Below are 26,125 nucleotides of genomic sequence, written 5' to 3' on the forward strand. Positions count from 1 at the left end.
GACCTGTGTCCTGTGTATGTGGCGTGTGTGTGCTGTGTGGTATGTTTTGCTTGTGTGGTGTGAGTGTGTGGTATGCGGGGGTCTGTGTGTCCTGTGTGCTATGTGCATGTGTGTTGTAAGTGTGGTATGTGGTACGTCTGTGGTATGTGATGCATGCTGTGTGGTACTTGGTGCTTGTTTGGTGTGGGTATGCAGAGTGTGTGCGGGTCACGTGTGGTGTGTGTGTTGTGAGTGTGGTGTATGGTAGGTGCTATGAGTTTTGTACGCAGTACGTGTGTGGTATGTGGTGTGCCTGTGTCGTGGGGCAGTGGGGTGTGTGTATCTTACATGGATCACTTCTTCCTAAGGTGCAGATTCTGGTATTACAAGAGCCCTGTGATGTGGCGAATTCAGCCCCGCTACTTCGGTTTGGGGACATATTTAGGGATGTAAAACCGATTCCACGATCAACCCACACCTCCAACCAGAAATGGCCCCTGCACACTGCGCCGTCTGTGCTCCCTGGTCCAGCCTCCTGCTAGCCACACTGGCCATGGGAAACCGCTAGTGTCCTGTGCCTGCTGTAACACATGGCCAAAGGCCAAGTGGCTTAAAACAGAAACGTATCCTCTCACCATTCTGGAGGCCAGAAGTCTGAAATCAGGGCTCCTCGGGGCCATGGTGTATCTGAGCACTCTGGGGTGGGCCTGTGCCAGGCTTGGCTCTGGCTTCTGGTGGCTTCTGGCAATCCTCAGCAGTCCTCGGCTTGTACTTGCATCACTGCACCACTTCTGTTGTCACATGTGCCTCTTCTGTGTGTCCGTGTCTCTTTCCTCCTGTTATAAGGGCGCCAGCCATCAGATTTGGGCCCATTCCAATGACCTCTTCCTAACCTGATCATCTGCAGAGACTCTATTTCCAAATAAGGTTGTATCACAGGCACCAGGTTAGGACTTCATGGTTTTGTGCTTTTTTAAATTAAATTAATTTAGAGAGAGAGCACATGCACATGAGCAGGAGGGGAGGAGGGAGAGAGACTCCCAAGCAGACACCCCACTGACCACAGAGCCTGACGCAGGGCTCGATCTATGACCTGAACCCAAACCAAGTCGGACGCTTAACTGACTGTGCCACCTAGCACCCTAGGACTTCAGCATCCCTTTTTCAGGGGGCACCATTCCAGCCCTACTGGAAGCTTCGTAGAAGCCCCTCCAACTTCTCATGTCCCGCCCACTCCACCCCTTCCTCAGTGCAGGACACACCTCGTGCTTCAAGAAGAAAATCAGATTTTCCTTCCCAGTCCTTAACCCTCTGCAAGTGCCGTTGCCACCCCTGCCACTTCAGTAAAGCAGCTGTGGTCACACTGACATCTGCATGCTCTCAGGTCCTTTTCTGATGTCCTGCTCTCTGCACAGTTACTCATTTTCATGAAGTCTCTCAGGAAAGTCTGGAGGTGAGGGGGTGCTGAAAATAACTTGGGCCTTGCAGACCCTGAAAAGACTCTTGGGGTCACCCCAAAGGCTGCTTAGAGAACCTTGGGGTCAGCAAACTTGACCTCTTGGCCCACTGCTTGTTTTTGTAAATGGAGTCGTATGGGCACTCGTGAAAATGCTAGCCGGCAACCAAGCAGTTGTGAGCATGAGGTCGACCGCTGGGATAAGCTGCCCGGCGTGCTCGGTTGAGTGTTAACTGTGTGTTTTCGTAGCGCAGCTGAGAGGAAGCTTGGTGTTTCTCTGAAAATCAAGGAAGACATTTCTTTAATAAACGGCTCTTTTTATTTTCTGGCTGATCTCCGTGTCAGTGATTAGCCAGAAGTCCCTAGAATCGCTGTGTCTCTTCGTAATGTGGAATTTGCTTCTTGCCTGTTGCAGGGCGAGCATGTGCCCGATACTCACGTCGAGAGGTCCTTTCGGGTCACTTGCCTGTGCTGGCACCCGACGCGCCTGGTGCTCGCTGCCGGGTGGGAGACCGGAGAAGTGACGGTGTTGAACAAGCAGGACAGGGAGCAGCACGCGGTGCCCCCCACGCACACCTCTGACGTTACCGTCCTCGAGTGGAGCCCCAGCGGGAACTGCCTCGTGTCCGGGGACAGGGTGAGCAGACTTGGTGGGCACTGACTTCAGATCCCTGCCTTTGCCTCTCAGTGCCCTTTGGGGTACATGTTGGGAAGGGCGTTAAAGACCAGAGTTGTAGAAACACGTAGTTGGCGGACTCTGGGAGAATTTGGAGACATTTTGTTGTTGTGGGAAGGGGGGCGGGAGCCTGTCACCACGTCCTTCAGCGGCCCCTGCTGGTAAGTGCTTCGGGGCTTTCCAGTCTTCCCCTAAACAGACAGAGGTGCGGAAGCTTCGCGCTTCTGTTGTTCTGCATGTGCAAAAGTTTGGGGAGGGTCTTGTAGGTGGGGCGCCTGGGTCCCAGGGCATGAGCATCTGTGGCGGGTGCCCGAGCCTCCCTTCGTGGGGCTGGTGCCGGCCCCCGCAAACATGCCAGCCTGCCCCAAACCCCGACAGCTGGATCCAAATTCAGAATTTTGCTGAGAAAAGTGGGGTGTCGGCAGTGTTCCACTTAGCACTTCTCTTGCTATTAAACGGAACTGTTCCTTAGAGGGGCCAATTATGTGTATCCTTTTCTGATCAAATCACTTGCCCATTTTGGTGTTGATTTGTTTCCCTTTCTTCTAGATTTTTCTTCTTTTTTTTTTTAGATTTTATTTATCTGAGATACAGAGAGCGGGAGCAGGTGAAAGAGAGAGTACGCAAGTGGAGGGAGGGGCAGAAGGAGAGGGAGAAGTGGACGCCCTGCTGAGTGGGACCCTGAGATGATGACCTGATCCGAAGGCAGATGCTTAACAGACTGAGGCCCCCAGGTGCCCATAGATTTTTCTTGTTTCTCAATTCAGTTTCTACCTAATGACATTGCGCTGCCCTCAGACTTCTAGTTCCTCAGTGATCTTTCCACTCTCCCTGCCATGGAAGGGATTGGCAGATCCCTTGTAGGAACCGAGGAACTCCCAATCATCAACTCTCATCGTCCTTTTGAGTATATTAAGAAACAACTAACAAAACAGATTCCCCAGGCATTCAAGGAAACCCAGATCTGTACTGTCAAAGCTTTCTGAGTCAACATATTTAAGGACAGAAATCTTGATCCTTCCAAGAAAACCTACAGTAGTGCTGGTCTGATTGAATAACGGGCTCAAGTAGGGAAACAAGTACGGAATGAGTGAGCCTTCGGACTGCTGTGCCGCTGAGAGCCGTCCTTACCAGCATTGGCCAACGGTCTTCTGTCTCCCACCAGAGACTGTTTTGGTTAGGGTGGGCTTGGTTACCGGTGAAACCAACCCAGACTATCGGAAGTAAGAAGGGACACTTAATCTGAAGCCGTTGGAGTGTCCCATGGTCCCCGGAACAGGACAGCTGGCTTCGGGATGTCTAGACCAAGATGTGTGCCAGTGGACACACATCTCCTTGTAGAGTGCCCCTTCTGCCACAGCCATCTCTTTCTCCCGTGCCTCCCTATTCACAAGGCAGCACCCCTAGGTGCTGGGAGCTAAGGCATTCACCCCCCCGCTATGCCCAGGGGCTACTGCCCCTCCTTCTCTGTCCCAAGTCCAGCTCGGGCCCAGTAACCACATGGACAGTAGTCAGCAGTGCCCAGGGAAGTGGGAGAGCCCTGGACAAGGGGCACTGGGCAGATGCTGCCCCAAGTGTCCAACAGAAGAAGCTCCATTGGTAAATGAAGGCAAGAACTCTGCGTGGACCGGGTCTCACTTCCCTGTGCACTCACAGAGCGGGATGGGAGCGTCAGCTCACCCAGTGCAGGGCTAGACCACTCTGGACAATTCCAGTGTGAACTACTGCAGAACTGCTTGGGTTCCCAGAGCCAGTTCTGGTGTGGTGGCCGGTGGGGGTCCTCAGATACCACAGGGTGCCCATAATTCAGCTTAGTTCTGACACAGTCCAGCCAGAGACCATGTCAGGTCCCATGGATTAGTGTCTCAGCCCCACCCCAGATGCCAGTCCCCAGTCCTGTGCATCTGCCCACAGGCTGCACAAAGGAGGGTCCCTCCTCCTTGGGCTCTCCCAGTCAGCTAGAGCAGCTCATGTTACCAGTTTATTGAGGGGTATAAGGAGATGAATCAACAGCCAGATGAGAGACACAGGGCGAGGTCTGGGGAGGTGCCAGTCCTCCCCAGGCATCATTCACCCCACACCCCCAAGTGATCAGCTACCCGGAAGCTTTTCGAACCCGGTCCTTTTGGGTTTTTATGGAGCTTGATTGCATAGTTGTGACTAAATCATTGGCCATTGGTGATTGATTCAACCTTGGGGAGTGATCTGTCCCCTCCCTGGAGGTTGGGGTGGGACCGAAAGTTGAGCCATCCGATCGGTGGTTGGTTGTCCTGGCTGCTGCCCCGGGCTTGGGGGAAGATCCAAAGTCCCCTTTGGTAACAGAACAGAAGACACTTCTGTCGCCCTTATCCTGGGAAATTCCAAAGGTTTTAGCAGCTGTGAGCCATGAACCAGTGGTGAAGATTTGTAGGTTTGGTCGCCTGAATGACCAAACATCCACAGCAGTGCCCAGGGAAGTGGGAGAGCCCTGGACAAGGGGCACTGGGCAGATGCTGCCCCAAGTGTCCAACAGAAGAAGCTCCATTGGTAAATGAAGGCAAGAACTCTGCGTGGACCGGGTCTCACTTCCCTGTGCACTCACAGAGCGGGAGTGCACACTTCTTTTCAATTACAGTGGTGTAGAGCCTAGCGTGTTACTGTAGTGCACAGGAAACGTTGACTTTGCAGGAAACATTGACTTGGCGTGAATCTCTTGTTTCTTGCCTATAGATACCTCATCTGAGGCTGATTGTATAAACTTGTGCTGGATGAAGTTTGAAGAGGGGTGGGAGTGCTCAGGGTTTGCCTCCAATCTAACCCCTGGGTGTTGTCTAGAAACACAGGGAGGGAGGGAGAACACATTTGACTCCTTGTAACTTTTCTAAGAGATTTATTGTACACGTTGCTTGGTAAGGCCGACAGTACAGTTGATTCTCGGACAACTTGGGGGTTAGAGACCTCAAACTCCTCCCAGTCACAAATCCGCATATGACTTTGACTCCCCGAAAACTTACCTACCGATAGCCCACTGTTGACCGGGAGCTTTGCCACTAACATGGTCAATTAACACACGTTTTGCAGGTTGTGTGTGTTACATACTGTTCTTGTAGGTTAGGATAAAGAAAGTGTCAAGAAAGTCACGAGGAGGCGCAAGTACGTTTACGGCAGGCTACCGGATCCGTCCACAGAAACCGCACGAATGCAGACCCGCGCAGTTCAGACCCGAGTTGTTCAGGGTCGTCCGTATCTGGTCAGCACATCCTGTTTACGATGAAGGGGTGCTCCCCAGCCTGCCTGCAGGCATCGGATAAGCCCTGCTGATGGAGCGAAGGGCAGGAGGGAGAGTGTGGGCACTTCTACGTGCGCTGACCTCGGGCAGGAGGCGCACCTTGGGCCTCACAGCAAAGAGCCTCTTTGCAAACAGACTCAGATAGAGGTGGCGGCCTGCAGCAAAGCCTGGCTTATATCCCGGCCAGAGGCCTCCGGACTGTTTCTGGGGTGCCATTTCCCCACCATGACCTCTAGCGCTGGGTGGTCCCCACAATTTGAGACCCTGGTGAGTAAAGGCTGAGCCTAGAGTACACCTGGCACCCAGAGGCTGGTTTCCTGGGGTTTCCTCCCGTAACAGCAGTCAGGGCTCCTTGGAGGGATGGCTCATTCTAGAACCAGGGATGGACAGTGAGCCCAGAGAATCTGTCGTCAGAAAGAAAGGAAGTGCTCATGAAACCCACAGTACGGGGTATGTCAGAGGGACACGGGAGCTAACGAAAGACCCCCCCAGGGGCCAAAGCTGGGACATCAAAATACACAAAGTGGGGCTGGATCGTAACCTGGAGTCGAAAGTCAACGGCCATGATCTCAGTGGTAGTGTAGCCCTATGATTTATGGTAATTAAGAGAAATCTCAGAGAAGAGAAATCTTGTGTGCTGAGGCCCCCCCAAATGATTTATGTGGATGGTTCTTGCTCGAGGAGGTGACCTCCTTCCAACCAGAATGGGGCCGAGAGGAGGAGGGGACAAGGTCACAGACAGGACCTCGGCCGGGAGCGGAGGGGCAGTAGCTGCACAGGCGAGTCACGTCGGCGTCACCCACCCTGACAAGCCACACTGTGACGAGGCCACGTGGGCTCCGTGGCCTTCTCCCCAAACCCATGGCCCAGTCCAGTCATGAGAAGAGCATCAACCAAGTCCCCGCACAGGGACATCCCACAGCATCCCTGACTGGTCCTCCTCAAAGCTGGAGAGTCAGAGACGCTATCCCAGCCCAGAGGAACCTGAGGGGACGTGACACCCAAATGTCCTGTGGCACCTGGAGGGGATCTGGGGACAGAAAGCAGGCATCAGCAAGGAGTTAAAGAAACGTGAACAAAGCACGACTCTGGCTAACACGCTCTGTCATTTGAGCCCGTTAACTCTGAGAGCTGCTCACTGCTCATACCACCTGCCGGTCGGAGAAGCTCGAGGTAGAGAATGGGACTTCTCTGAATGACTTGCCACTTTTGGTAAATCTGAATCTATTCTAAAATCACGTTTTGGGGTTTTTTTAATAAAGATTTTTGTTTATTTGACAGAAAGATGGCAAGCAATGGTGGGGGGAAGTAGGCTCCCCGCAGAGCAGACAGCCCGATACAGGGCTCTATCCCAGGACCCTGGGATCATGACCTGAGCTGAAGGCCGAGGCTTAACCCACTGAGCTAGAGAGGTGCCCCTATAATCACGTTTTAAAAACCGGTTCATGATCGTTGTTGTCTCAGGCTGAAGGGTACACGGGACGGCTTCTGGTTTCTTTGCGAGAGATTTTTAAATTATTTGTACTTGCCAGTACACGTGTTGTCGTTGTGTAGTTGAGTTTAAAAGGAACCCGTGTGTGATCTGTGGCACAGCATAACTCTTGCCTTCCCTGGTCACCCTGTAAGAATGTGTCTCCTCCGCCCGGTGTTGGGTTTTCCAGCTCGGTGTCCTGCTCTTGTGGAGGTTGGACCAAAGGGGTCGAGTGCAAGGGACGCCGCTGCTGAAACACGATCACGGGAAACCCCTAACTCACTGCATCTTCCGGGTCCCCCCTCCTGGCGAGTAAGTAGGAGCTCAAAGGGAGGCCTTGTCTCTATATCCCCAGGGGCTGGTCCCGGGCGGCTCCTCCTGATGGGTCACAGCCCCAGCTGCCCCGGGCATGTCTGTAGTGACCACACCTGCCCGGAAGAAACATCTTCCTGTAAGGAATCCTGACTTCCCGTCATCTCTGCCTTTCAAAGGGACCTCGTTCAGTTGGCGAAGGCGGCTGTGAGCGGTGATGAGAGAGCCCTGGACATGTTTAACTGGAGGAAAAGTGGCTTTGGAAGTCTCCTGAAAATGGGATCTCAAGAGGGACTATCCTTCTTTGTCAGCTTGATGGATGGTGAGAAACTTAGGTGGGGACTCTAGGACTTTGAAACCTTTTAGGGGTTCTGGTAAGGTTTTTAAACAAAGAGATGATGTATAAAATAGGCTGTGTGGGGCCCCATTTTAGAGTGACGCGTCCGTTGCTCTTGGCGGTGACTTACCCAGTGGTCAGAGGAGGGCCTCTCTTTGTCCCCCTAGAGCTGGATCAGCAGTGCTTGTGTTGGGAGGGCTCCCACGAGGGGTCCTGTGCCAGCCGTGCCCCTCAGCTGCTCCCACGTGCACCTCCAGGCAGCGTGCATGGGGCCACGCTCCCACAGTCCACTCTGTGCGATCGGGGGGCACCCTTCTCTGTCATTCTTTGGCTGAGCTCTGCGAAGGGAGTGTGACAGGGCAGGATGGGCGCGGGCTTTGCCTCTAGCCCACGGCACCAGCCAGCCCTCTGCACGGGCCAGCATTGAGCTGGGAGCAAGAGCAAGCTAGCGAGGCTCTCGAAGGTGCCGAGCTCCTGGAGGATGCGCCACCCCGCCTCTCACCCTGGGTGGGAACAAGGGAGCAGACCATGGCTAGAAGCCACTGGGCCTTTGTCATTTTAAAAATGGAGATACTGTGTGTTTCTGGAGGGGTAGAGACAGCTGATGGAGGGGACTGCAAGGCAGTCCCTGGGGACAGGAGTGGCACAGAGCCTTGGGTGGCGTGGGGAAGAAGATGCTAGTGCAAGGGCCCCTTGGCAAGGCACCGAGAAGATGGTGTGGGCTGCAGCCCGGCAGATGGGTGTGCGGTGGGGACAAGCCTGGTTCTGGAGGGGTCCGTCCCATCCCTCCCGCAGCAGCTGTGGGCTTCAGGGGCAGATTACCCCGTCTCGTCAGACCTCTGCCTGTGAGCTCACGGGACGTGTCAGCTGAGTAAGCACGTGTGAGTGTGTTGCCGGGCCTGCCACCGAGGCTCGCTGAATAGAGGCAGTGCCGGCATGGTCATGTCGTGTCGACCACAGGCCTCTACACAACCTTGAACCTGCCAGTTAAATGGGAGTCATGTATTCCTTGGAAACAGATGAGAGGAGACCAGGGGGATGAGGAGGCTCCCGAGAGCAGCAGAAATGCGTCTCCTTATGGGCACTCACAGTAGAGACCCCACGGACTCAGAGGCCTGAAGGGAACCTGGAGGGCGAGGAGGGGCTGGCAGGCAGGGCCGGGACGAGTGCCCGCAGAGGCCGAGAGTGCAGACAGGAGAATGGGGCCGCTAGGACATGTGTAACAGAGGGGACAGAGCAGCGGCTGCAATAGGGCCAGAGCTCAGGGCTGTTGTGTGCGGCTGGTTGCTGTGCCTCGTACGGAAGCACAGCGGGGTGAACGGGTAGGCCAGTGTGGCTGGAAAGATGGAGCTTACGTCAGAGATGGCCTGGGCAGGTTCTGTGCAGGTGTTTTTAAATGTTTTATTTGTGAATGTTTATAACAAAATGTTTATTTTGCAAATGTCCCTAAGTAGATTTGCGTGGCTGCTGGCGACCACGCTGCTGCCCGGACTGACCTCTTTGCCCTTAGGGACGGTGCACTATGTGGATGAGAAAGGCAAGACCACCCGGGTAGCTTCCACAGACAGCTCTGTCCAGACTCTCTTCTACATCGAGAAAAAGGAGGCCCTAGTGGTGGTCACGCAGAACCTGCTGCTGTCCCTGTATGCGGTGAGGCCCGAGGGCGAAGCAGAGGAAGTGATGAAGGTAGGTGGCACGGCAGGCGGCAGGTTGCGGCCCGGCCCAGGCCTTACCTGACTTCCCCACGCCGCCAGAGCTGTCCCTTAGCATTGCCTTTATGACTCGGTTCCCAGGAGCTTTGCAGGTGTCATCGGATGGGGCGGGAGAGTGTGGGCCCGCTCAGGGCTGCACCCCCTCGCCCGGCAAGCTTTTACAGCCTGTCCACCCAGTATGACTCAGAATTCTGAACTTCCCCTGAAGATGCTCTTGAAGATGACAGAGCTGAGTTTTTGTAAGCCGGTGTTTACCCAGTCACGCACCCACGCCTGGCACAATAGTGGCAGATAGATTCCCTTGAGCCACTCACCGGCTAGGGGGGCCCTGGCAGGTCTGCTGTCTGCAGAACAGGCTCCTCACAGCTGCTCGACAGTGTGTGGTCAGGGCTGAACCGGTCAGTCTAGAAATGCACACACTGGGCACCCTGCATGCGGCAGCCATCATCAGTCACTTAGGCACAGCAGAGAGCAGTCCTGCAGGGTCACAGCCACCTGCCCACATGTCCACACCTGCACCTGCCCAGCTGGCGCGTTCCACCCCCACAGGCTGCCACACACCAGAGGCCCCGGGCTGGTGACAGCCACGTGCCACTATTGGATTGTTTCTCGTTACTAGGTCAAGTTGAGTGGGAAGACAGGTCACCAGGCAGACATCGCCCTGATTGAAGGCAGCGTGCTTGTGACCGCCGTGGGGGAGCCCGTTCTCAGGTAAGAGCGGCCCGCAGCACTGACGATTGGACTCAGTCTCTCTGGAGCAGTGTTCTTATTGGAGGGTGACGTACAGGCAGAAAAGTAGAGATCATGACGAATGTCCGTAAACTGGATACGCCTGTGTAGCGGGCTCTGGGAGGGAAAAGCAATAGCCCACCCGCCCCGCACCCACGTGGCCCCCCAGGGCGGGCTCCTTGATGCCCCGATGGTTGCCTGCGGAGTCTCTGCCTGGTGTTCTGAGCTTGGTGTCAGCGGAATCGTGTTGTGGTGTGTCTGCTTTTCCAGCTGCTTCAGTCCCGTGTCCTGTGTGGGGGTGCCCCGTGTCACTGCGTGTGGTCGGAGTCCCTTCATGACCCTCGGGGCCGAGGGCAGTGCACGGACGCAGCCCCTGAAGGGAGCCTTCTTCCTTTCATTGTAGATTCTGGGACTTAGAAGGTGGAGAGAATTACGTGCTGAGTCCAGAGGAGAAGTCCGGTTTCGAAAAAGCTGAAAATATAAACTGTGTTTCTTACTGTAAAGCCAAGGGTGAGCCTTCTCGGAGCCAGCGTGGGAGAGGGAGGGACGCAGCCTCGTGCCTCGGTCTGGGGCTTCCAAATGATGACGTGATCGCAGCTCTTCAAGGAATGACGAATTGGTGGTGACTGTCCGTCACTTGAAAGAGTCACTCGGGGACGAGAAAGTGACAGTAAAGCTTTGCTTGCACATGCGAAGGCCAAGGGGTTTGCTCAACAGGGTGAGCGAGCTGGCTGCGCGCAGCCCACCTCCGTTCCACCTGAAGCTGCGAGAAAACGTGGGAACATTAAAAATACATGTGTATGGCCTATATGCAGACGTGGGTGCATGTACACAAACACACACACACACACGGAGGACAGAAACAGGAGATGAGCCAGAGCACCTTTTATTTTGTGCCTGCTGAGAGCTGAGTGCCAGTCTAGCCCTGGGGAAGCCGCGCTGGACAGGCAGACAGGCCCCCTGCTCTCGTGGGAGACGGAGAGATGCACTCGTGCACCCAGCACACGCACACTCGCTCTCTGCCCAGATGGGAGCAGATGTGGAGTTGGAGGCCCCTGGGCGGAAAGCTGATGCCCAGATATTTGAGAGTCACGGTCAGGGAAGAGATTCCTACTATTTTTAACCCTTCAACTTAAGTCCTGGGATCCTTGTTTTTACCCCTAGGTCTTCTGGCAGCGGGGACCGATAAAGGGCGAGTAACCATGTGGAGAAAACTGCTAGGCCCTCAGAGCAGCCGAGAGGCAGAGGGCAAGGACAGGTGGACCCTTCAGACCCCCACTGAGCTCGAAGGCAACATCACGCAGATAAAGGTACGAGCCACCAGGGTACTGGGCACTCTCACCCTCTGCCCTACAAAAGTGGAGGACGTGATGAGCTTTGACCTGTTTTTGTCAGTTTCTGTCAGGTATGCTAAGGACTATACACAAATAACAATAACATAGTTCGAAAGGCCTTTGGGCTTTCAGACTTGCGGGTCTGGGATTGTGGGCGTGTACGTACCCATCCCTTTATCTCTGGCCCCTCTCTGTCTACCCCAAGAGCAGCTTTATCGAGATCTGTAGCAAACCAGTGTTTCTTTTGTATAGTCATGGTTTTGCACCCATCACCAACCTCTTAGACCACTGTCCACACCCGGAACGAAGGCCTGTGCATGTCCGCAGTTGCTCCGCTCCCCGCTCCTCTGCGCAGACGCTCCTCTACTTTCTGTCTCTGTGGATTTGCCTGCTGTGGGCACATTGTAGAGATGGAAGCGTAAACTTGTAGCTTTCTGTGTCTGGCCTCCGTCCCTGACATCGTGTTTTCCACCCGTGTGGCCACGCCTGACAATACTGCCTTGCTTTTGCGGCGGAGCCACTCCCGGGGCAGGGGCTGGCCACCCTCCACTGTCCTGCCCTCTATCCACGGATGCTTGGGTTGTTTCCACATTTGGACTTTTGTGAACCCTGCTGCTGTGAACATTCGGCCACATGTTTCTGTGTGGATATATGATGTCATTTCTCTTGAGCATATGCTTTTTTATCTATAAATTCTGTTTCGCCGGTGATGGTCTGTATTTGGGGAGTTACTGTGTCACTCCTTCTGTTCCTTCCTTTGAATGTGTTTGTAGTGGCTACTGTGAAGGCTTCAACTGTTGGCTCTGACATCTCGGCCTTCTGGGCCATTTCTCTGACTTGATTTCTCCTCCTGGGTTTATATCATACTCCCCTGTTTTCCCTGGCTCTGATTTTTTTGTTGCAAACCGGACCCTTGAGGTAAAAAATTGTGTCAAGTCTGTGATAGTGACCCTCTTGCTGCACTCGCCTCTAGGGCTTGTGGCCTTGTTGGCTTATGTGCTTACCGGCTGGAGCACTGCAGTGGCGTCTCTCTCCCCTGTGGTGGGAAGCCTCTGACATCACTTCTCGGAGGGCCGGCCTCGGGCATGTGGGTGGTCCCCAGGGGCAGCAGTGGCTCCAGGGCTCCCTGACTGTCTTCTCTCTGACCTGGTGAGCTTTCTGCCTCTGTGGGTCAGCCTCCCCCAGCTCGATGGCCCTGTTGTTTTCTGCAGTGACCCAGGAATTTGCTTGCCCCACAGTCCAGTCCTGTCAGATTTGGACAAGCGTGGTCTTAGAGCTCCGTGTTTAAGGTTGGTTTTGACGCGGGAAGGCTCCAACTAAGTATGTCCTTCTCCAGTTCCCTCTGGTCCATGGTCAGGCCTGCCGTTGAGCTTATAGCTCTCAGAAAGCTTCCGCCTCCTCCTGACGCTCTCTTCAAGAACCCCACTCTCTTCCAGAGCATCCTTAGGCTTGGACTTACCCACATTGTGTTTCAAACGAAGTCACTTCCTTTGGGGAGCCCATCAGAGCTCTCTCTTCCTATGGACTACCTCACCCCTTGGGGGAAAAGGTCTGAATCACTGCTCCAGAGCTTCGGAGTGGTGGCCGCCTCTCGGAGCCTGTGTAGCGTGAGCCGGCGGGGGCCTGGGCATGCGGGCCCGGCGTTCTCAGGCACCGCATGAGGCTGAGGGACCCCACCCTCGCAACGTGGAGTTGGGGGAGTGAGAGGCTGTACCCCGAGCTGGGTGCTGGACAGGGAGCAGAGCTCTTGGCCACGCCTGCCCAGGGGGAGCTCCTGCAGGCTGAGTTGGGAGGCTGGAGGCAGGGGCCTAGAGGCTCCGGTGCCACGGGCACTGCTGTTCTTACCAGATTTAGCAGGTTTTCCTGGGTAAGTGTTGCTTCATTTGCCTCACGCCTGATTTCCAGAGCACTAGATGGCTGTTTCCTCGTACTTTCCCCCAGTTCTGTCTGTTCGGGCCTCTGCCCTGCCATCCAGGCGGCTCTCTCAGACCTGCTGTGTGTAACCCTCCCAGACCGAATCCGCCTAATCCCACGAGTCCTGAAAGGAGTCCTAAAAGGGAGCTGTACCTAGGAAATCATTGAGGGCACCAGAGAGCACTGTAGGAGGCACCTTTAGCTCCGTATCTCAGTTCTGGACGAGTTAGTGAGTTACATATCTTAATTAGTTCAAATAAGTGACTAAAAAATAGCACCGAATATCATCAGATCTGCAGAGAAAGTACGGCTTTCTCGGGTTTGAAGTAATAGGAAGAGCCACACAAATTACCCTAAAGGATGTGAAAGAGGAGCCGGGTACGTGATGGCACGTATGTGCTCCCTAAGAGACACCTCAGTGCTACACGTGTTACTCCTTCCCAAGTGAGCGTAGAGATCTCGTCTACAGCCGGTAAAAATAATGACTTTTTTTTTTTTTCCTGAGAGAATTCAACAAAATAAAGTCTTCTGGGAGGACACATGGCTGAGGAAAAAATGTATAGGAAATCAGAACACTTCTGTATCCCAAACCAGAATATAGAGAATATGTCTCGACCCTATAGCAAGTAAAACAGTGCATGCTCACTCAGGAATGGCTAAACGTACCCATGGAGTGGAGTCGGAGACCCCAGAGCAGACGGAGATAGATGGGGGAGTTTGACGTGGAATTATGAAAGTGGCATTGCACATCACCTGGGGGAGCCGGGCAGTTCGGTACATCCTGTCAACTCGCTGTCCACTTATAAAACATAAACATCCCGAAGTTAACTGCTACTCAGAGCAGATGTATCAGCATCTGCCGGTTGCATACCACTTGGGTGTCTGTATTTTAGAATTTCGGTAAAGTGCATACTTTATGCTTGTAAGTTTTTACATTCATTTACACAACGAGAAGGAGCAGCGCTAGGACGGTAGCTGACGGACACCTGTGTGTATCTCACTTTCCGGCCTGCCCCTGCCTCCTGCTCTTCCTCCTGTCTCTGTGTCTGGCGGAACGCAGTGGGGCTCCCGGAAGAACCTCCTGGCCGTGAACAACATCAGCTCCGTGGTGATCCTCCGCGAGCAGGCCATGTCCTCACACTTCCACCAGCAAGTGGCCGTGGTGCAGATGTCCCCAAGCTTACTCAGCGTGTCCTTCCTGTCCACGGGGGTGACGCACAGCCTGCGCACAGACACGCACGTCAGCGGGGCGTTCGCCACCAAGGTGACTGTGAGGGTGGCCTGGGCTTGACAAAAGGCCTGGCTGGTTGTCTGGGTCGTTTGGGGTGGTAAGGGGGGCACGCGGCAGGTTGCTTTTTAATTTCTATGATTCCTTTAAGGATGCCATTGCTGTCTGGAATGGGAAACAGGTGGTGGTCTTCGAGCCTTCTGGAGCCACGTTACGGACTGCAGGTGGGAGTCTTATCCCGCGGGAGGGGCTCACAGCACCTGTTTTGTCTTCTGACCATCTGCGGGGGTGTTGGTGCCTGCGGTGGGGGCAGGGGCCTGGCACAGGGCCACCAGGAGCCCCTTGTGTCAGTCCTTATGCCTGTGCTCCGGCCCCATGCTGCTGGGCATCACCCTACTGGGGCCAGCCACGGTGGCTGAGAAGCCCTCCTGGGCGCTTGGACAATGAAACAGCTGGGAAATAAGGCTAAAGGGGCATTAACCCTCCACAGTAGTTTTCAGGGAAGGAGGCTGGTACACACCCAGCTTCTGAACTGGTTCCAGGCCAGACAGAGCAGTGAACCCCACGGCATCTTGACCAAGGCCAGCCTCTGTCTGGAAGTTTGAGGACAGATCTCTAGAGGTGCCCCGTCAACCTCCGTCTCCTGTCCCAGTGGGCCACCGTGACCCACCCTCTTCAGCACACTCCTGGGGGAGTGACTGGGGGCTGCTGGATCAGTGGCCACAAACCGGACAGATGTTTGCTATCTCACAGCTGTAGAGGTCAGAAGTTCACACTCTGGTTTCCTAGGCCAGATCAAGGCTTCGACAGGCTGCTCTGCCTCTTGAGCTCTGGGAAGCCTGTCCCTTGCCTCTCTCTGTGTGCAGTGGCCATCCTTGGCCAGGTTGCATTGTTCTCACCTTGTTCCTGTCTTGTCCACCTCCCTCTTATAGGAGCACTCACGATTGCATTTAGGGCCCACCTGAGTAATCCAGGACAATCCCCCATCTCAAGACCTGCCCATCTTTGGCCATATACTAGCATTCACAGGTTCCAGGGACCAGAGCCTGATAGCTCCGGGGGTCTCATGCAGCTTACTGTAATGACCCCCTGGACACGCCCTTGCCAGCAATCCTTCTGTACAGTTCTTCTGTTTTCCCACACTGACTCCGCAGGCCCAGTCATCATGTGCCCTGAAGGGCTCCCATTGTGGGTTTGTCAGAGAACCCCTTGCCTCCCGGGGGCTGTTTCTCCACTGGTGGTCACCCATCGCCCCATCGTCCCTCCTTTTATCCTCTTACACTTCATTGCCTAAAGTTTTCTTGTCCCATGTTTCTTGCTCCGCCTTGTATTATGCCCATGATTAATGTTTCCTCGCCCAGTGTGGACCCCCAGGGCCAGGCTGAAGTTCTTGTCCCCTCAGTAAGACAGCACAGCGGGTGCTAGGGTGCTTCCTGTCGTGTGTGTGATTGTCTCCCTGGCTGGATAAGAACCCATCTAGGGACAGAGGCTAGGGCTGGTGGCCTCCAGAGGCCCCCCTAAAAACCTATGCTGCCCCAGACCACACATGCAGTGCTAGTCAGATGGGAGAGGCGGCTCATGACCGGGCCAGGGAGCCTGGGGCCGCGTCCCTCTACCTGCCCCGGGCCTGCGTGCCATCCCTGTGCCTCGGGGCCTCGCTCTCCTCATCTATGGGACCCAGGAAACGCAGCCCTCACGACACCATCTGAGCACACGTGGAGAGACGGGCCGCTGCCACATCACGTTTCTCTCTCGTGCTAGGAACCTTCCTGTGCGAGTCTCCTGTGTTAGCCATGTATGAGGACAATGTGTACACCGTGGAGCCAAACCGAGTTCAAGTTCGAACCTGGCAGGTAAATCGCTGCTCTGGGGCGAGTGGGCTTGGAGAGAAGAGCCCTAAAGTCCGTTTCTAAACCGAGCCAGAGCCGCTTACTGACTTACTCACAGCCCCCCGCCAGCTGCTTGCTGGTCCCCCAGGGCTCTGGGCCAGCGGGTGCACCGGCTTCCGGCCCTTGCGAGGTCGGGAGGCGGCCGGGCCTCGCACAGTGAGGAGGACAATCACTGGGTGTTGTGTGCTCTGTTTGGAAGAGGGGAGGCGTGTTTGCTGGAGTCAATGCCCATCCCCAGTGTCCATGAGCTCAGGACAGGCCTTTCCCTGCATGAGTCTGAGGGTGAGCCCTGGTGGGAGAGGAGTGTGGGCCTTGCAGGTGATCGGCTTGAACGCAGCCTCGCTCCCCCGGTGGCATGGAGTGGGAGGCCCCCGCCAGCAAGCATCCCTGACCCTGCAACTGGGGGGCTGACAGGCTGCATTACTTTCCTGAGCCTGCCGTAACGAAGTACCACAGATGGGGGCCTTCAAGCAATACAAATTTATATTCTCATGGTTTAGGAGATCAGAAGTGCAAAATCCAGGTGTGGGCAGGGCTGGCTCCTGAGGTTTTGAGGGCGCATCCATCTCAGGTTCTCCAGCCTCTGGCCATCGTTCTGTCTTTGCCTCTGCGATAACCCGGCGTGCTCCTTGGGTGTTTGTCTGGTTTTCTGTACCCTAAGGACACTTGTCCATGCATTTAAGGTCGTCCTCATCCAGAATAATCTCCCCTTGAGAACCTTAATTACATCCGCCAAGACCTCTTTTCCAAATAAGGTCACAGTCACAAGTTGTAGGTGGCTGTAGCTCTTGGGGGCCACCACCCAACCCGGTACATGCAGCAGTGCTCTGTGTCAAGGTCGGGAAGACCTTCACAGCCCTGGTTTCAGGTCTCTATGCCCTGCTTTGTCTGTCTCTGAGTTGTTCGCTAGGATCCAGCGTTCGGTTTCTGGAGGCTGCCGTACGCACACACCGTGTCCTTGTCCTTCCCTGGGGTTCTTCCTGGTAGGCCTCATAATGGGTCGGAGGTGCGACTGGGGGAGGCCCTGGAGTAGAGGCCTCATGTGGGGAAGCGGCACCCTGGGGGAAGGCACTGGGGGGCAGGGGGCTAGGCTGCTGGTCCTTGGCCTATGGGAGGTGGGAGGGGAGCTGGAGGGAAGGAGGCCGAAGCCCGCTGCTGCTGACAGTTGTCAGGAAAGTCTGCTGGGGACATATCCCCAAGGCCGGGAGGGGCCGTGTTAACGACCCAGGAAGGGCGCATTTCTGTGAGCAAGGCGACCTGCAGGCCCTGAAGGGTCAGGGGGCGGACAAGCCCCGGGGAAGCGGCCCGTGAATCTTAAGTGGGAAGCTGCCAGCTATTGTACCAGCAACAGTGGGTTTATCCGGAAGTAGGGGAGAATTGCAGTCTGGGACGAGCCACCTCCAATAGGTCGAGAACCTCCAGGGCCCAGCAGCCTACCCCCGCTGCCCCCTACCACACCTTCCCCCAGGGGACCACTTCCCAGCAAGCTACAGCAAAATCACCCCAAGCCTGCAGGACCCAGGAGAGGCACTCTTCTGTGGGGGCGTATGGGCTGCTGTGAACGGAAGGTCCGCTGGAGCAAGCTGGGTGCTGCAGGCCTACTGGCTTCTCGCCGGCTGGGCTGCTGCGGTGGGAGGAGCACCCCTTCCTTCCTCCTACTGGGAGAGTGCCGGTGAGCCTTGAACAACTCGGAAGCAGGGGTGCTGACCCTCATGCAGTCAAAACTCCATGTGGAACTGGACTCCCGAAAATCTGGTGACTGGACTCTATAGACAGCGCAGCCGGGGAGTGCACGTCTCATCCGTTCCTTATAGTCTGTATCGCGCTCTGATGACAACAAAACTGGGGGAAAGAAAAATCACAGGGAAGAGAACTACCTTTACAGTCCTGCACTGTATCCAGAAAGAACGTCTGCGAGTAAGCGTGTGAATGGACAGCGCAGCTCAAACCCCTGATGGGCCAGAGGTCCAGCCGCTGCGCCCACTTGCATGGCAGGGGGTCTCTGCCTGCTGGGTTGGTGCCCAGCTAGGCGTGATGGTGCTAAGCGTGCCCCCTGCTGGCCTCCTGGCTCCGCTTTCTAAATGAGGTTTCTTTTTGTTAAGTTTCCCATTTCCCCTTTTTGACCGAGATCATTCTTTGAAAGCATCACTGATAAATCAGGTTTTCCATACTTAGTGGCGTTGTCCCTCAGTGCCGGGAAGGACTCTTCCATGTTGTCATGTCTGCTTCTTAGGCGAAGCGCATAACTTGATCCAGACCACTTAGGGCCAGATTCGAGTAACAACGAGGGTCAGGAGAGAGAAAAATCTCAGGTAGTCCAACTGAAAATGTGTATCTTTCCAATGCTGCAAGCCTTAGAGAGCATCTCCTTGTTGAGGACGTCATTTTTATTTTAAAGTTTGAAGAGATAACAAAATTCACACCTTAAAATAATGGCATAGAACAGTAAGTAACATGATAATTGTGTGATGGACCAGAGCCAGATGTGAGGGTAGCCAACCGAAATATTTCCTGGCCCTTACTCTAGTATAGGCGACATAGGTGAGAAAGGGTCTGTCTGTGAATCAAGCCCGGAGTCGTGTATGCCTGCTGCAGCCAGGAGAACAGAGCGGCGGCTGCCAGAGCGCACCGGGAGAGCTGAGCACGTTTGCCAGGATCAGCGCAGGTGTTGAAAGGAAGCAGTAGATGGCAAACTCTGCGCAAAACAACAGAACTTCCAAGACGTCTTAAAACCATACTGTTATTTCAAGAGAACTCTGTGGAACCAGATGCATTCTCAGTTATACAGATAGAAAGTCATGAATTCAGACACTATGACTTTGGATGGTAGTTCTTTTTTTTTTTTTTTTAAGATTTTATTTATTTATTTGACAGAGAGAGATCACAAGTAGGTAGAGAGGCAGGCAGAGAGAGAGAGGAGGAAGCAGGCTCCCCGCTGAGCAGAGAGCCCGATGCGGGACTCGACCCTAGGACCCTGAGATCATGACCTGAGCAAAAGGCAGAGGCTTAACCCACTGAGCCACCCATGTGCCCCTATGAAATGCATTTGTATCAATAGGTGTCTCTGGATTATACTTTTGACAGGTAGGACAAGTGAGGTGGGCACTCATTAATATTTCCGCAGCCATGTTTGTTCATGAACACTATCATTTTGTCAGTAAACCAGTGGTTTTAATATACACAGGGTGGTAATTAGTGGGATGTTGGCATTTCTGGTGCAGCCAGATTATAACTTGGTCCAAACAATTTTTTTCTTATTAAGTTCACAGTTGTTAGATTTCTGCCATTGTCTTTCTTTTCTGGGGCCAACTGTTGGGTATCTCTTGGTCAGTTTTTCTAAATTGTCATTTGAAAGAATATCCCTTCGGAAAATGACAGCAGTCTAGCTATCAGTCTCCATGACAGCAGCATTTTTGGTGGAAATATCAGTACTGTGGTTTTCTTTGGCCTCCAGAGAGTCAAGTCCTGAATGCCCAGGAACCTTAATGGCCAGAGCCACTGGCAAAAGTGCAGCCTCGAGGGCACCTGGCTGGTGCAGTCTGTGAGGCTTCCAACTCCATGACCTCGGTTCAGGTTATGATCTCAGGGTGGAGGGATCAAGCCCCATGCTGAGCTCTGCACTTAGCACAGAGTCTGCTTAAAGATTCCCTCTCTCCCTCTGCCCTTCTCCCTGCTCTCTCTCAAAAAAAAATAAAGTATGGCATCTAATAAATTTTGGATATAGGAGTCATCTTAAATTTTATCCCCTTTGAAGCTAATGAAACCTTGTTGATTCCTTAATATCCCCAAATCGTGGGCTACCCCAGAGGCCTACGATGGCCAGTATAAATGCGTTCAGCTTTGCCCCGGCTGACGTGCAGGCTCCAATACGGGTGCACAGTGGCCTGTTGGGCAGCGGTCACTGGCAAGGAGGTGCTGCCTCGATGTCCTCACAGGGAGTGGCACCAGCAGACCCAGCACGGTACTTAACCATTGTCTTCCTTCAAATACAAATCATCAGAAGCTGTGAAAATGAGCATGGGGTAGAGGAGTTGCCCGTAAATTGTTCTGGGGAGCCCAGGGTGATCTGGCAGCGCTCAGCAGTCCTGAGGAGTTACGTTTGCGTCCGGATATGGCCCTTGTTCTGAGATCAGGTGCGCAAAGCCCCGCGCCTGAGGTTGAGCACGCTGCACATTTTCTCCGGAGACTCGTCTCTTTGAGGGCGGAAGTCTGAACGGGTGCGTGTTGTATCCCGTGTGCAGGTTTGTGCAGCGGGAACAATCTTCCACCCGTTGTCACAACCTAGAGTCTGCAAAAAGCTGTCTTCCAGATCGGCTTTCCAGCTTTGTGAAAAGAGGGGTGCTGGCAGAGACACCGGGACACTGCTGGCTGTGCTTACCAACTGGAGCACTGAAGCTGCGCAGCAGGGGTCCGCTGTGCTGAAGATTCCACACGGATCCGCCGCCCAGAGTGCGGGAGCGTTGGAACAAGGGGGCTGAGGGATAACAGTCACTGCTCACAGGCCCTCAGCAGACCTCCGTCCCCAGCCACGGGTTTTTCTCAGAGGCCAAACAGGCATCTTACAGGGCCTAGTGCAGGGGATAATTAGTCCCTGAGCCGTGTAATCTGTTATGGGTCTGATGTCTTGAAGGCCAGGCCTTATTTGTAGGGTGCTCTTCTGGGGAGAAATTTTGCGGGATCGTTTGAATCTTGATGGGAGGTGCACTACGGAGTCTGCCAGTGTGAGTTGAGGACTTTGCTTAGAAGGACACTGAAATAAAAAGAAAAAGGAAAAAAGAAAGAGGACAGTGGCTCATCCAATAAGGACAATTAACCAGGCAAGCCTGGAAACCCAAGGAGGGGCGTGGGAAGCTGGGAGGCGATTGTAAAGGACAAGTCCATTGGAGTGCACCGGACTTCCAAGAATGGTGGCTTCTCGCTGGCTGGGCTGTTGCTGGGGCAGGAGGAAAAGCTTCCTTCCTCCTGTTAGGTCTGTTAACTGGCCCGGAGTGGCGGTGCCGAGATAGCCCCCTGCTGGCCACCTTCTTTCATTTTAAATGAGGTTTGCTTTTATTACTTTTCACCGGGATATGAACACGCTGAGAAAGCAGGACAGACCTACTCGGAAAGGAAGAGCTGCCTGTTGGGAAATATGATCGCGGCCGTGCATCCTGGTTGTCTGGCCATGACGGCCTCTGATAACAAGTGGCCTGGAGTTAAGTCTTGTTAATTTTTTAACTGAACTGTTCAGCGTGTGTGCGGCAGCAAACAGTAACTCTCGGGTTTTGGGAGCCCGGACCGCATGTCTCCAGACCCTTCTCCAGAGCAGGGCACTCCTGAGGACATAGACACACAAACCATGGTTATTGCTGCTCCACTGAGACGATGCTAGACGACCGCTGTTTACCTTCCAGCCGTCTAATGGGACTTCTGTCCAGGCAGGGAGGTAGAGCTCCACTCATCCCCGGAGTTTGATGCCTTTTCAGGCAGTGATTGTTGGGCACCCCCTGGGGGGGCTCACTTACGGGGCTGGCAGTGGTGGAAGCAGAGGTGGTGGGAGATGAGGCAGGAGGGCCACCGGGCTGGACTGAAGGCCCTCGCCTCGAAGACAGTGGGGGTCGCGAAGCCTGGAGTGACGGTCACAAGCATTCTGGCTTGTTTCTTGGTTTTGTGTGATCTTCTCCTAGAAGATAACTTTTGTGTCCGTGTAGTGGGGAAGCCTGGGGGTGCTGGCCCACAGTGAGGTCAGTTAGGGGGCCACCAGTGAGGTGTGGAGACCTGGAGCCGGGCACAGAGCAGAGGGCAGAGGCCGTGGTTGGGGACTGGTGAGTAGGTGAATGGCAGGTACTTACAGAGGGAGTCTCATAGGTTCCCAGAGCCGGTTCCGGGTGGTGGGGGCAGGGCTCCCCAGATACCACAGCATTCCCAGAATTCCCCTCAGTTGTGACACTATCCACCCAGAGACAGCGTCAGCCCCACAGGTGAGGGGCTCAGCCCGCCTGACCGCCCCCACCCCCTCCCCAGACGCCAGTCCCCAGTCCTGTGCTTCTGATCCAGCCTGCAGAGTGGAAGGTCCCTCCTTCTCGGGTTCTTCCAGTGGGCCAGAGTGGCTCACCTTGCTCAGGGACACATTTACTGGTTTATTGAGGCATGGGATAAAGGAGATGGATCAACAGTCCAAGGAGGAAAGGCACAGGGCAAGGTCTGGGGAGGGTACAGAGCTCCCAGTCCTTCCCAGGTGCCATTCCCCAACACCTCTGGGTGGTTAGCTACCTGGAAGCTTTCCGAACCCAGTCCTTTTGGGTTTTCATGGAGCTTGATTGCGTAGTCATGATTGACTAAATCATTGGCCATTGGTGATTGGTCACCTTGGGTGTGACCTGTCCTCTCCCTGGAGGTTGCAGTGGGACCAAGAGCTGAACCATCTGATCGGTGGTTGATTGTCTTGGCAGCTGCCCTGCGCTTGGGCGAAGACCCAAAGTCCCCTTTAGTAACAGAACAGAAGACACTGCTGTGGCCCTTATCCTGGGAAATTCCAAGGGTTTTAGCAGCTGTGAGCACTGGACACCACTGATCTTCCCCATGTAGCCTTAGAATCTGCAAGGCACTGGGTGCACCCGGGCCATCAGTAAGCACTGAGTGTCTGTGTGGTGCACAGGGTCACCTGTGAGTAATGTTCACGATCAGACGTGAGAGGCTGCACAGGCTGCTTTCCTCAATCCTCATTCTTTCCTTTTTCTCAGGGGACCGTGAAACAGCTCTTACTGTTCTCTGAGGCAGAGGGGAACCCATGCTTCCTTGACGTCTGTGGAAATTTCCTGGTTGTGGGGACAGACCTGGCTCACTTCAAAAGCTTTGATCTTTCCCGAAGGTACAATTTTTGTTTAAAAGTACAGGCCTACTTGGAGGTACTATGGTTCGGTTTCAGACCACTGTGGTAGAGCAAATATGGCCATAAAGTAAGTGAGAGGAATTTTCTGGTTTCCCAGTACATGTAAAAGTTACGTTTATTTCTGCTGCACAGTAACATTGTGTCAAAAAAATGCCCATGCCTTAATTAGAAATTTATGTTTTTGCTAAACCACACTACCCGTCATGCACACTCTCAACACACTGTCAGCACGGATCACAGGTCACCGTAACAAATCCAAGAATCACGAGAAGGTTCGAGTTGATGCAGACATGACTGAGATGTGACAGAGGCAGCAAGTGAGGAAATGCTGTTGGAAAAATGGCACTGACTTGCTCAACACAGCTTGTCACAGACTTCATTTTGTTAAAAAAAAAAAAAAAGTTGTGCATTAAAGTGGGGGATGCCTGCGCACATTTTAAAAATCAGTCAGGAAACAGAGAGGTGTGTAGAAATGAATAGGAGCTGGAAACTCACCCTCTTGTTCCACTAATTGTTTTTCATGACTGAATTTTTTTGTAACGTCTTATGTTTTGGCATAAATCCTTCTTAAAAAATATTTATCTACTTATTGGAGAAAGAGTGAGAAAGCAAAAGAGGGGAGGGGCAGAGGGCAAGGGAGAGCATGCATCCCAAGCAGCTGCATGCTGACTAGGGAGCCGCACGCGGGGCTCCGTCTCAGGACCCTGAGGTTGTGACCTGAGCTGACCCTTAACCAATGGAGCCACCCGGGCGCCCCTTGGCATAAATTCTTGGTCTTTGTATCCTGGGGGAGGGAGCAAACAGGATGACAGTTGAGCACGTAGAGCACAGGGTAGTTTTTAGGTGGTAAAAAATTTTCTATGTGGTTGTCAGAGCCTGTGGAACCTTATATCATGTAGTGAGCCTAAAATGTATGCCAAGTTCAGAGATCTTTTCGGGAATCCCAGGATGGAACACAGGACATGAAGGAACACTGCGAGTGTGCCAGAAACATGCGAAATGGTCTCCCTGTTTTGGGGATCAGAGGCTTGTTGACACTGTTGGCCTACAGTCACACACAGAGCTGCCTTGCAGTCTGCAATGCACCCTCCCCTGACCCTGGCCGTGGAACGACCAGCCCGCACCGGCGTTTGGGTGCAGAGGCGAAGGACTGGGTAGCCAATGCAAGTTTTGGGAGCCAGGACTTCACTGTTGGGAGGAGGTGACAGGTAAGCAGGGGGAGGAGGCGAGAGCAGCCGCATGGTGATGGGTTGAGTGAAAGTCACGTTTAGCTTAAGACAGACTCAGTTGGGTCAGATACCCCTACATCCGGCAGTCCGCATGCATGTCCTGGGCGTGTGCAGTGGCTGAGAGGTTGCAAGCGCACCCAGCTGCCGGTCTCCATGGCATCCTCCATCAGGAGGACCGGGCTCCTTAGAGACATCATGGGACTGAGGCAAGAAATGTGCCCATGAGCCTGGGGTCTGGGAAACTGTCCCAGCCCAGAAGAGCCAAAGGAGACAGGACTGTGAAATGTCATGTGGGGCCTGAGGGGCTCCAACGACAGAGGATGTTAGGGAAACACAGAGGAAGTGGGACTTCCGTGAAAACAATCGAGATGAGCCTCTGCTGTCCAGCCAGTACTTCTTGGAGCAGCAACCAGCTAGAACCGGCTAATGCAGGCTGCTCACTTGCAGCTCTGTGCCCCTGTCGCTGCAGCACACCAACAACAGCCAGTTCTGGCAGGACCAATGGGGACAAGAGCAGCTGCTTTTTGTGTCAGAAGAGTGGGGGAGGGTGTATATTTAATTTGTTCAGTAAACCTAGGAACTTTAAAAATTTACCCAGACAAATCTTGAATCATGTTTACACCTGGAAGTAATACAATGTTATTGTCAATTATACCTCAATTAAAAAATTTCATTTTAGGGGCGACCAGGTGGCTCAGTCAATAAACGTCTGCCTTCGGCTCAGGTCATGGTCCCAGTGTCCTGGGATTGAGCTCTATGTCAGGCTCCCTGCTCAGTGCAAAGCCTGCTTCTCCCTCTTCCACTTTCCCAACTTACATTCCCTCTCTTGCTGTGTTAAATAAATAAAATATTTAAAATAATAATATGTTTTTATTTTATTATGTTTTAAAGATTTCATTTATTTATTTGTTTGGGAGAGGGGAGCTTGAGCAGAAGAGGCAGAGGGAGAAGCGGTTTCTCTGCGGAGCAGGGAGCCCAATGTGGGGCTTGATCCCAGGACCCTGGGATCATGACCTGAACGGAAGGTACATGCCTCCCCAACTGAGACACCCAGGTGCCCCTCAATTTAAAAATTTAAAAAAGTTTAGGGGCGCCTGGGTGGTTCAGCGGGTTGGACCTCTGCCTTCAGCTCAGGTCATGATCTCAGGGTCCTGGGATCAAGTCCCGCATCAGGCTCTCTGCTCAGCGGGGAGCGTGCTTCCCCCTCTTTCTCTGCCTGCCTCTCTGCTTACTTGTGATCTCTGTCTGTCAAGTAAATAAATAAAATATTTTTTAAAAAATTTTAAAAATATATTTTTTAAAAGTTTAAGTTCGCCCTGTCTTCTGAGCTGGCCCCCTTCCCGGGTGTCCAGATCCCCAGAGCAAGCACGCCTCGGCCTTCGAGGAGCCCCGAGTTCTGTGAATGAAGGTTTCCAGTCACTCAAAGAGCCAGTCCTGGCACCCTGAGCTGCCCGCATGCGAGGAGGGTGGATGGCTGAGGGGCGGGCTTGTGCTTTGCCCTGAGACCCTTGTGTCCCCCCTGCAGGGAGGCGAAGGTGCACTGTGGTGACAAGAACCTGACGGCACTGATCCCGGGCGCCGTGGCCGTGGCCTCACTCAGGTGTAACGCCAGCGGCAGCAAGATCAGCATCCTCCTCAGCAAGGTGGGCAGCATCGGCGGCGGCCGTCCCAGGACCGCCGTGTTACTGGGTGCCCTCATGGACCGGGCACTGTGGGTACT

General features: G+C 53.9%; 1 protein-coding gene across 4 annotated transcripts in view; it reads left to right on the plus strand.

Annotated features, from left to right (window-relative positions):
* The window catches only part of IFT140 (intraflagellar transport 140), a 72,321-nt gene that overhangs the window by 4,176 nt on the left and 42,020 nt on the right, over positions 1 to 26,125 (plus strand). For 2 of the 4 annotated variants that reach the window (XM_045072195.1, XM_045072196.1), the window contains exons 4-15: positions 1,851 to 2,072; positions 7,041 to 7,162; positions 7,342 to 7,484; positions 9,010 to 9,185; positions 9,831 to 9,922; positions 10,344 to 10,450; positions 11,105 to 11,250; positions 14,249 to 14,452; positions 14,568 to 14,640; positions 16,178 to 16,269; positions 23,028 to 23,155; positions 25,931 to 26,048. In XM_045072195.1, coding sequence (XP_044928130.1) covers positions 1,851 to 2,072; positions 7,041 to 7,162; positions 7,342 to 7,484; positions 9,010 to 9,185; positions 9,831 to 9,922; positions 10,344 to 10,450; positions 11,105 to 11,250; positions 14,249 to 14,452; positions 14,568 to 14,640; positions 16,178 to 16,269; positions 23,028 to 23,155; positions 25,931 to 26,048 — 1,623 coding nt within the window. Of the gene's footprint in view, positions 1 to 1,850; positions 2,073 to 2,719; positions 2,846 to 6,580; positions 6,592 to 7,040; positions 7,163 to 7,341; positions 7,485 to 9,009; positions 9,186 to 9,830; positions 9,923 to 10,343; positions 10,451 to 11,104; positions 11,251 to 14,248; positions 14,453 to 14,567; positions 14,641 to 16,177; positions 16,270 to 23,027; positions 23,156 to 25,930; positions 26,049 to 26,125 lie in introns of those variants that run through there. The other 2 variants (XM_004750792.3, XM_045072197.1) reach the window with 2 other exon arrangements.

Source organism: Mustela putorius, unplaced genomic scaffold, assembly GCF_011764305.1.
Source record: "Mustela putorius furo isolate JIRA1106 unplaced genomic scaffold, ASM1176430v1.1 tig00004007_pilon_pilon_pilon, whole genome shotgun sequence".
NCBI lineage: Eukaryota > Metazoa > Chordata > Mammalia > Carnivora > Mustelidae > Mustela > Mustela putorius.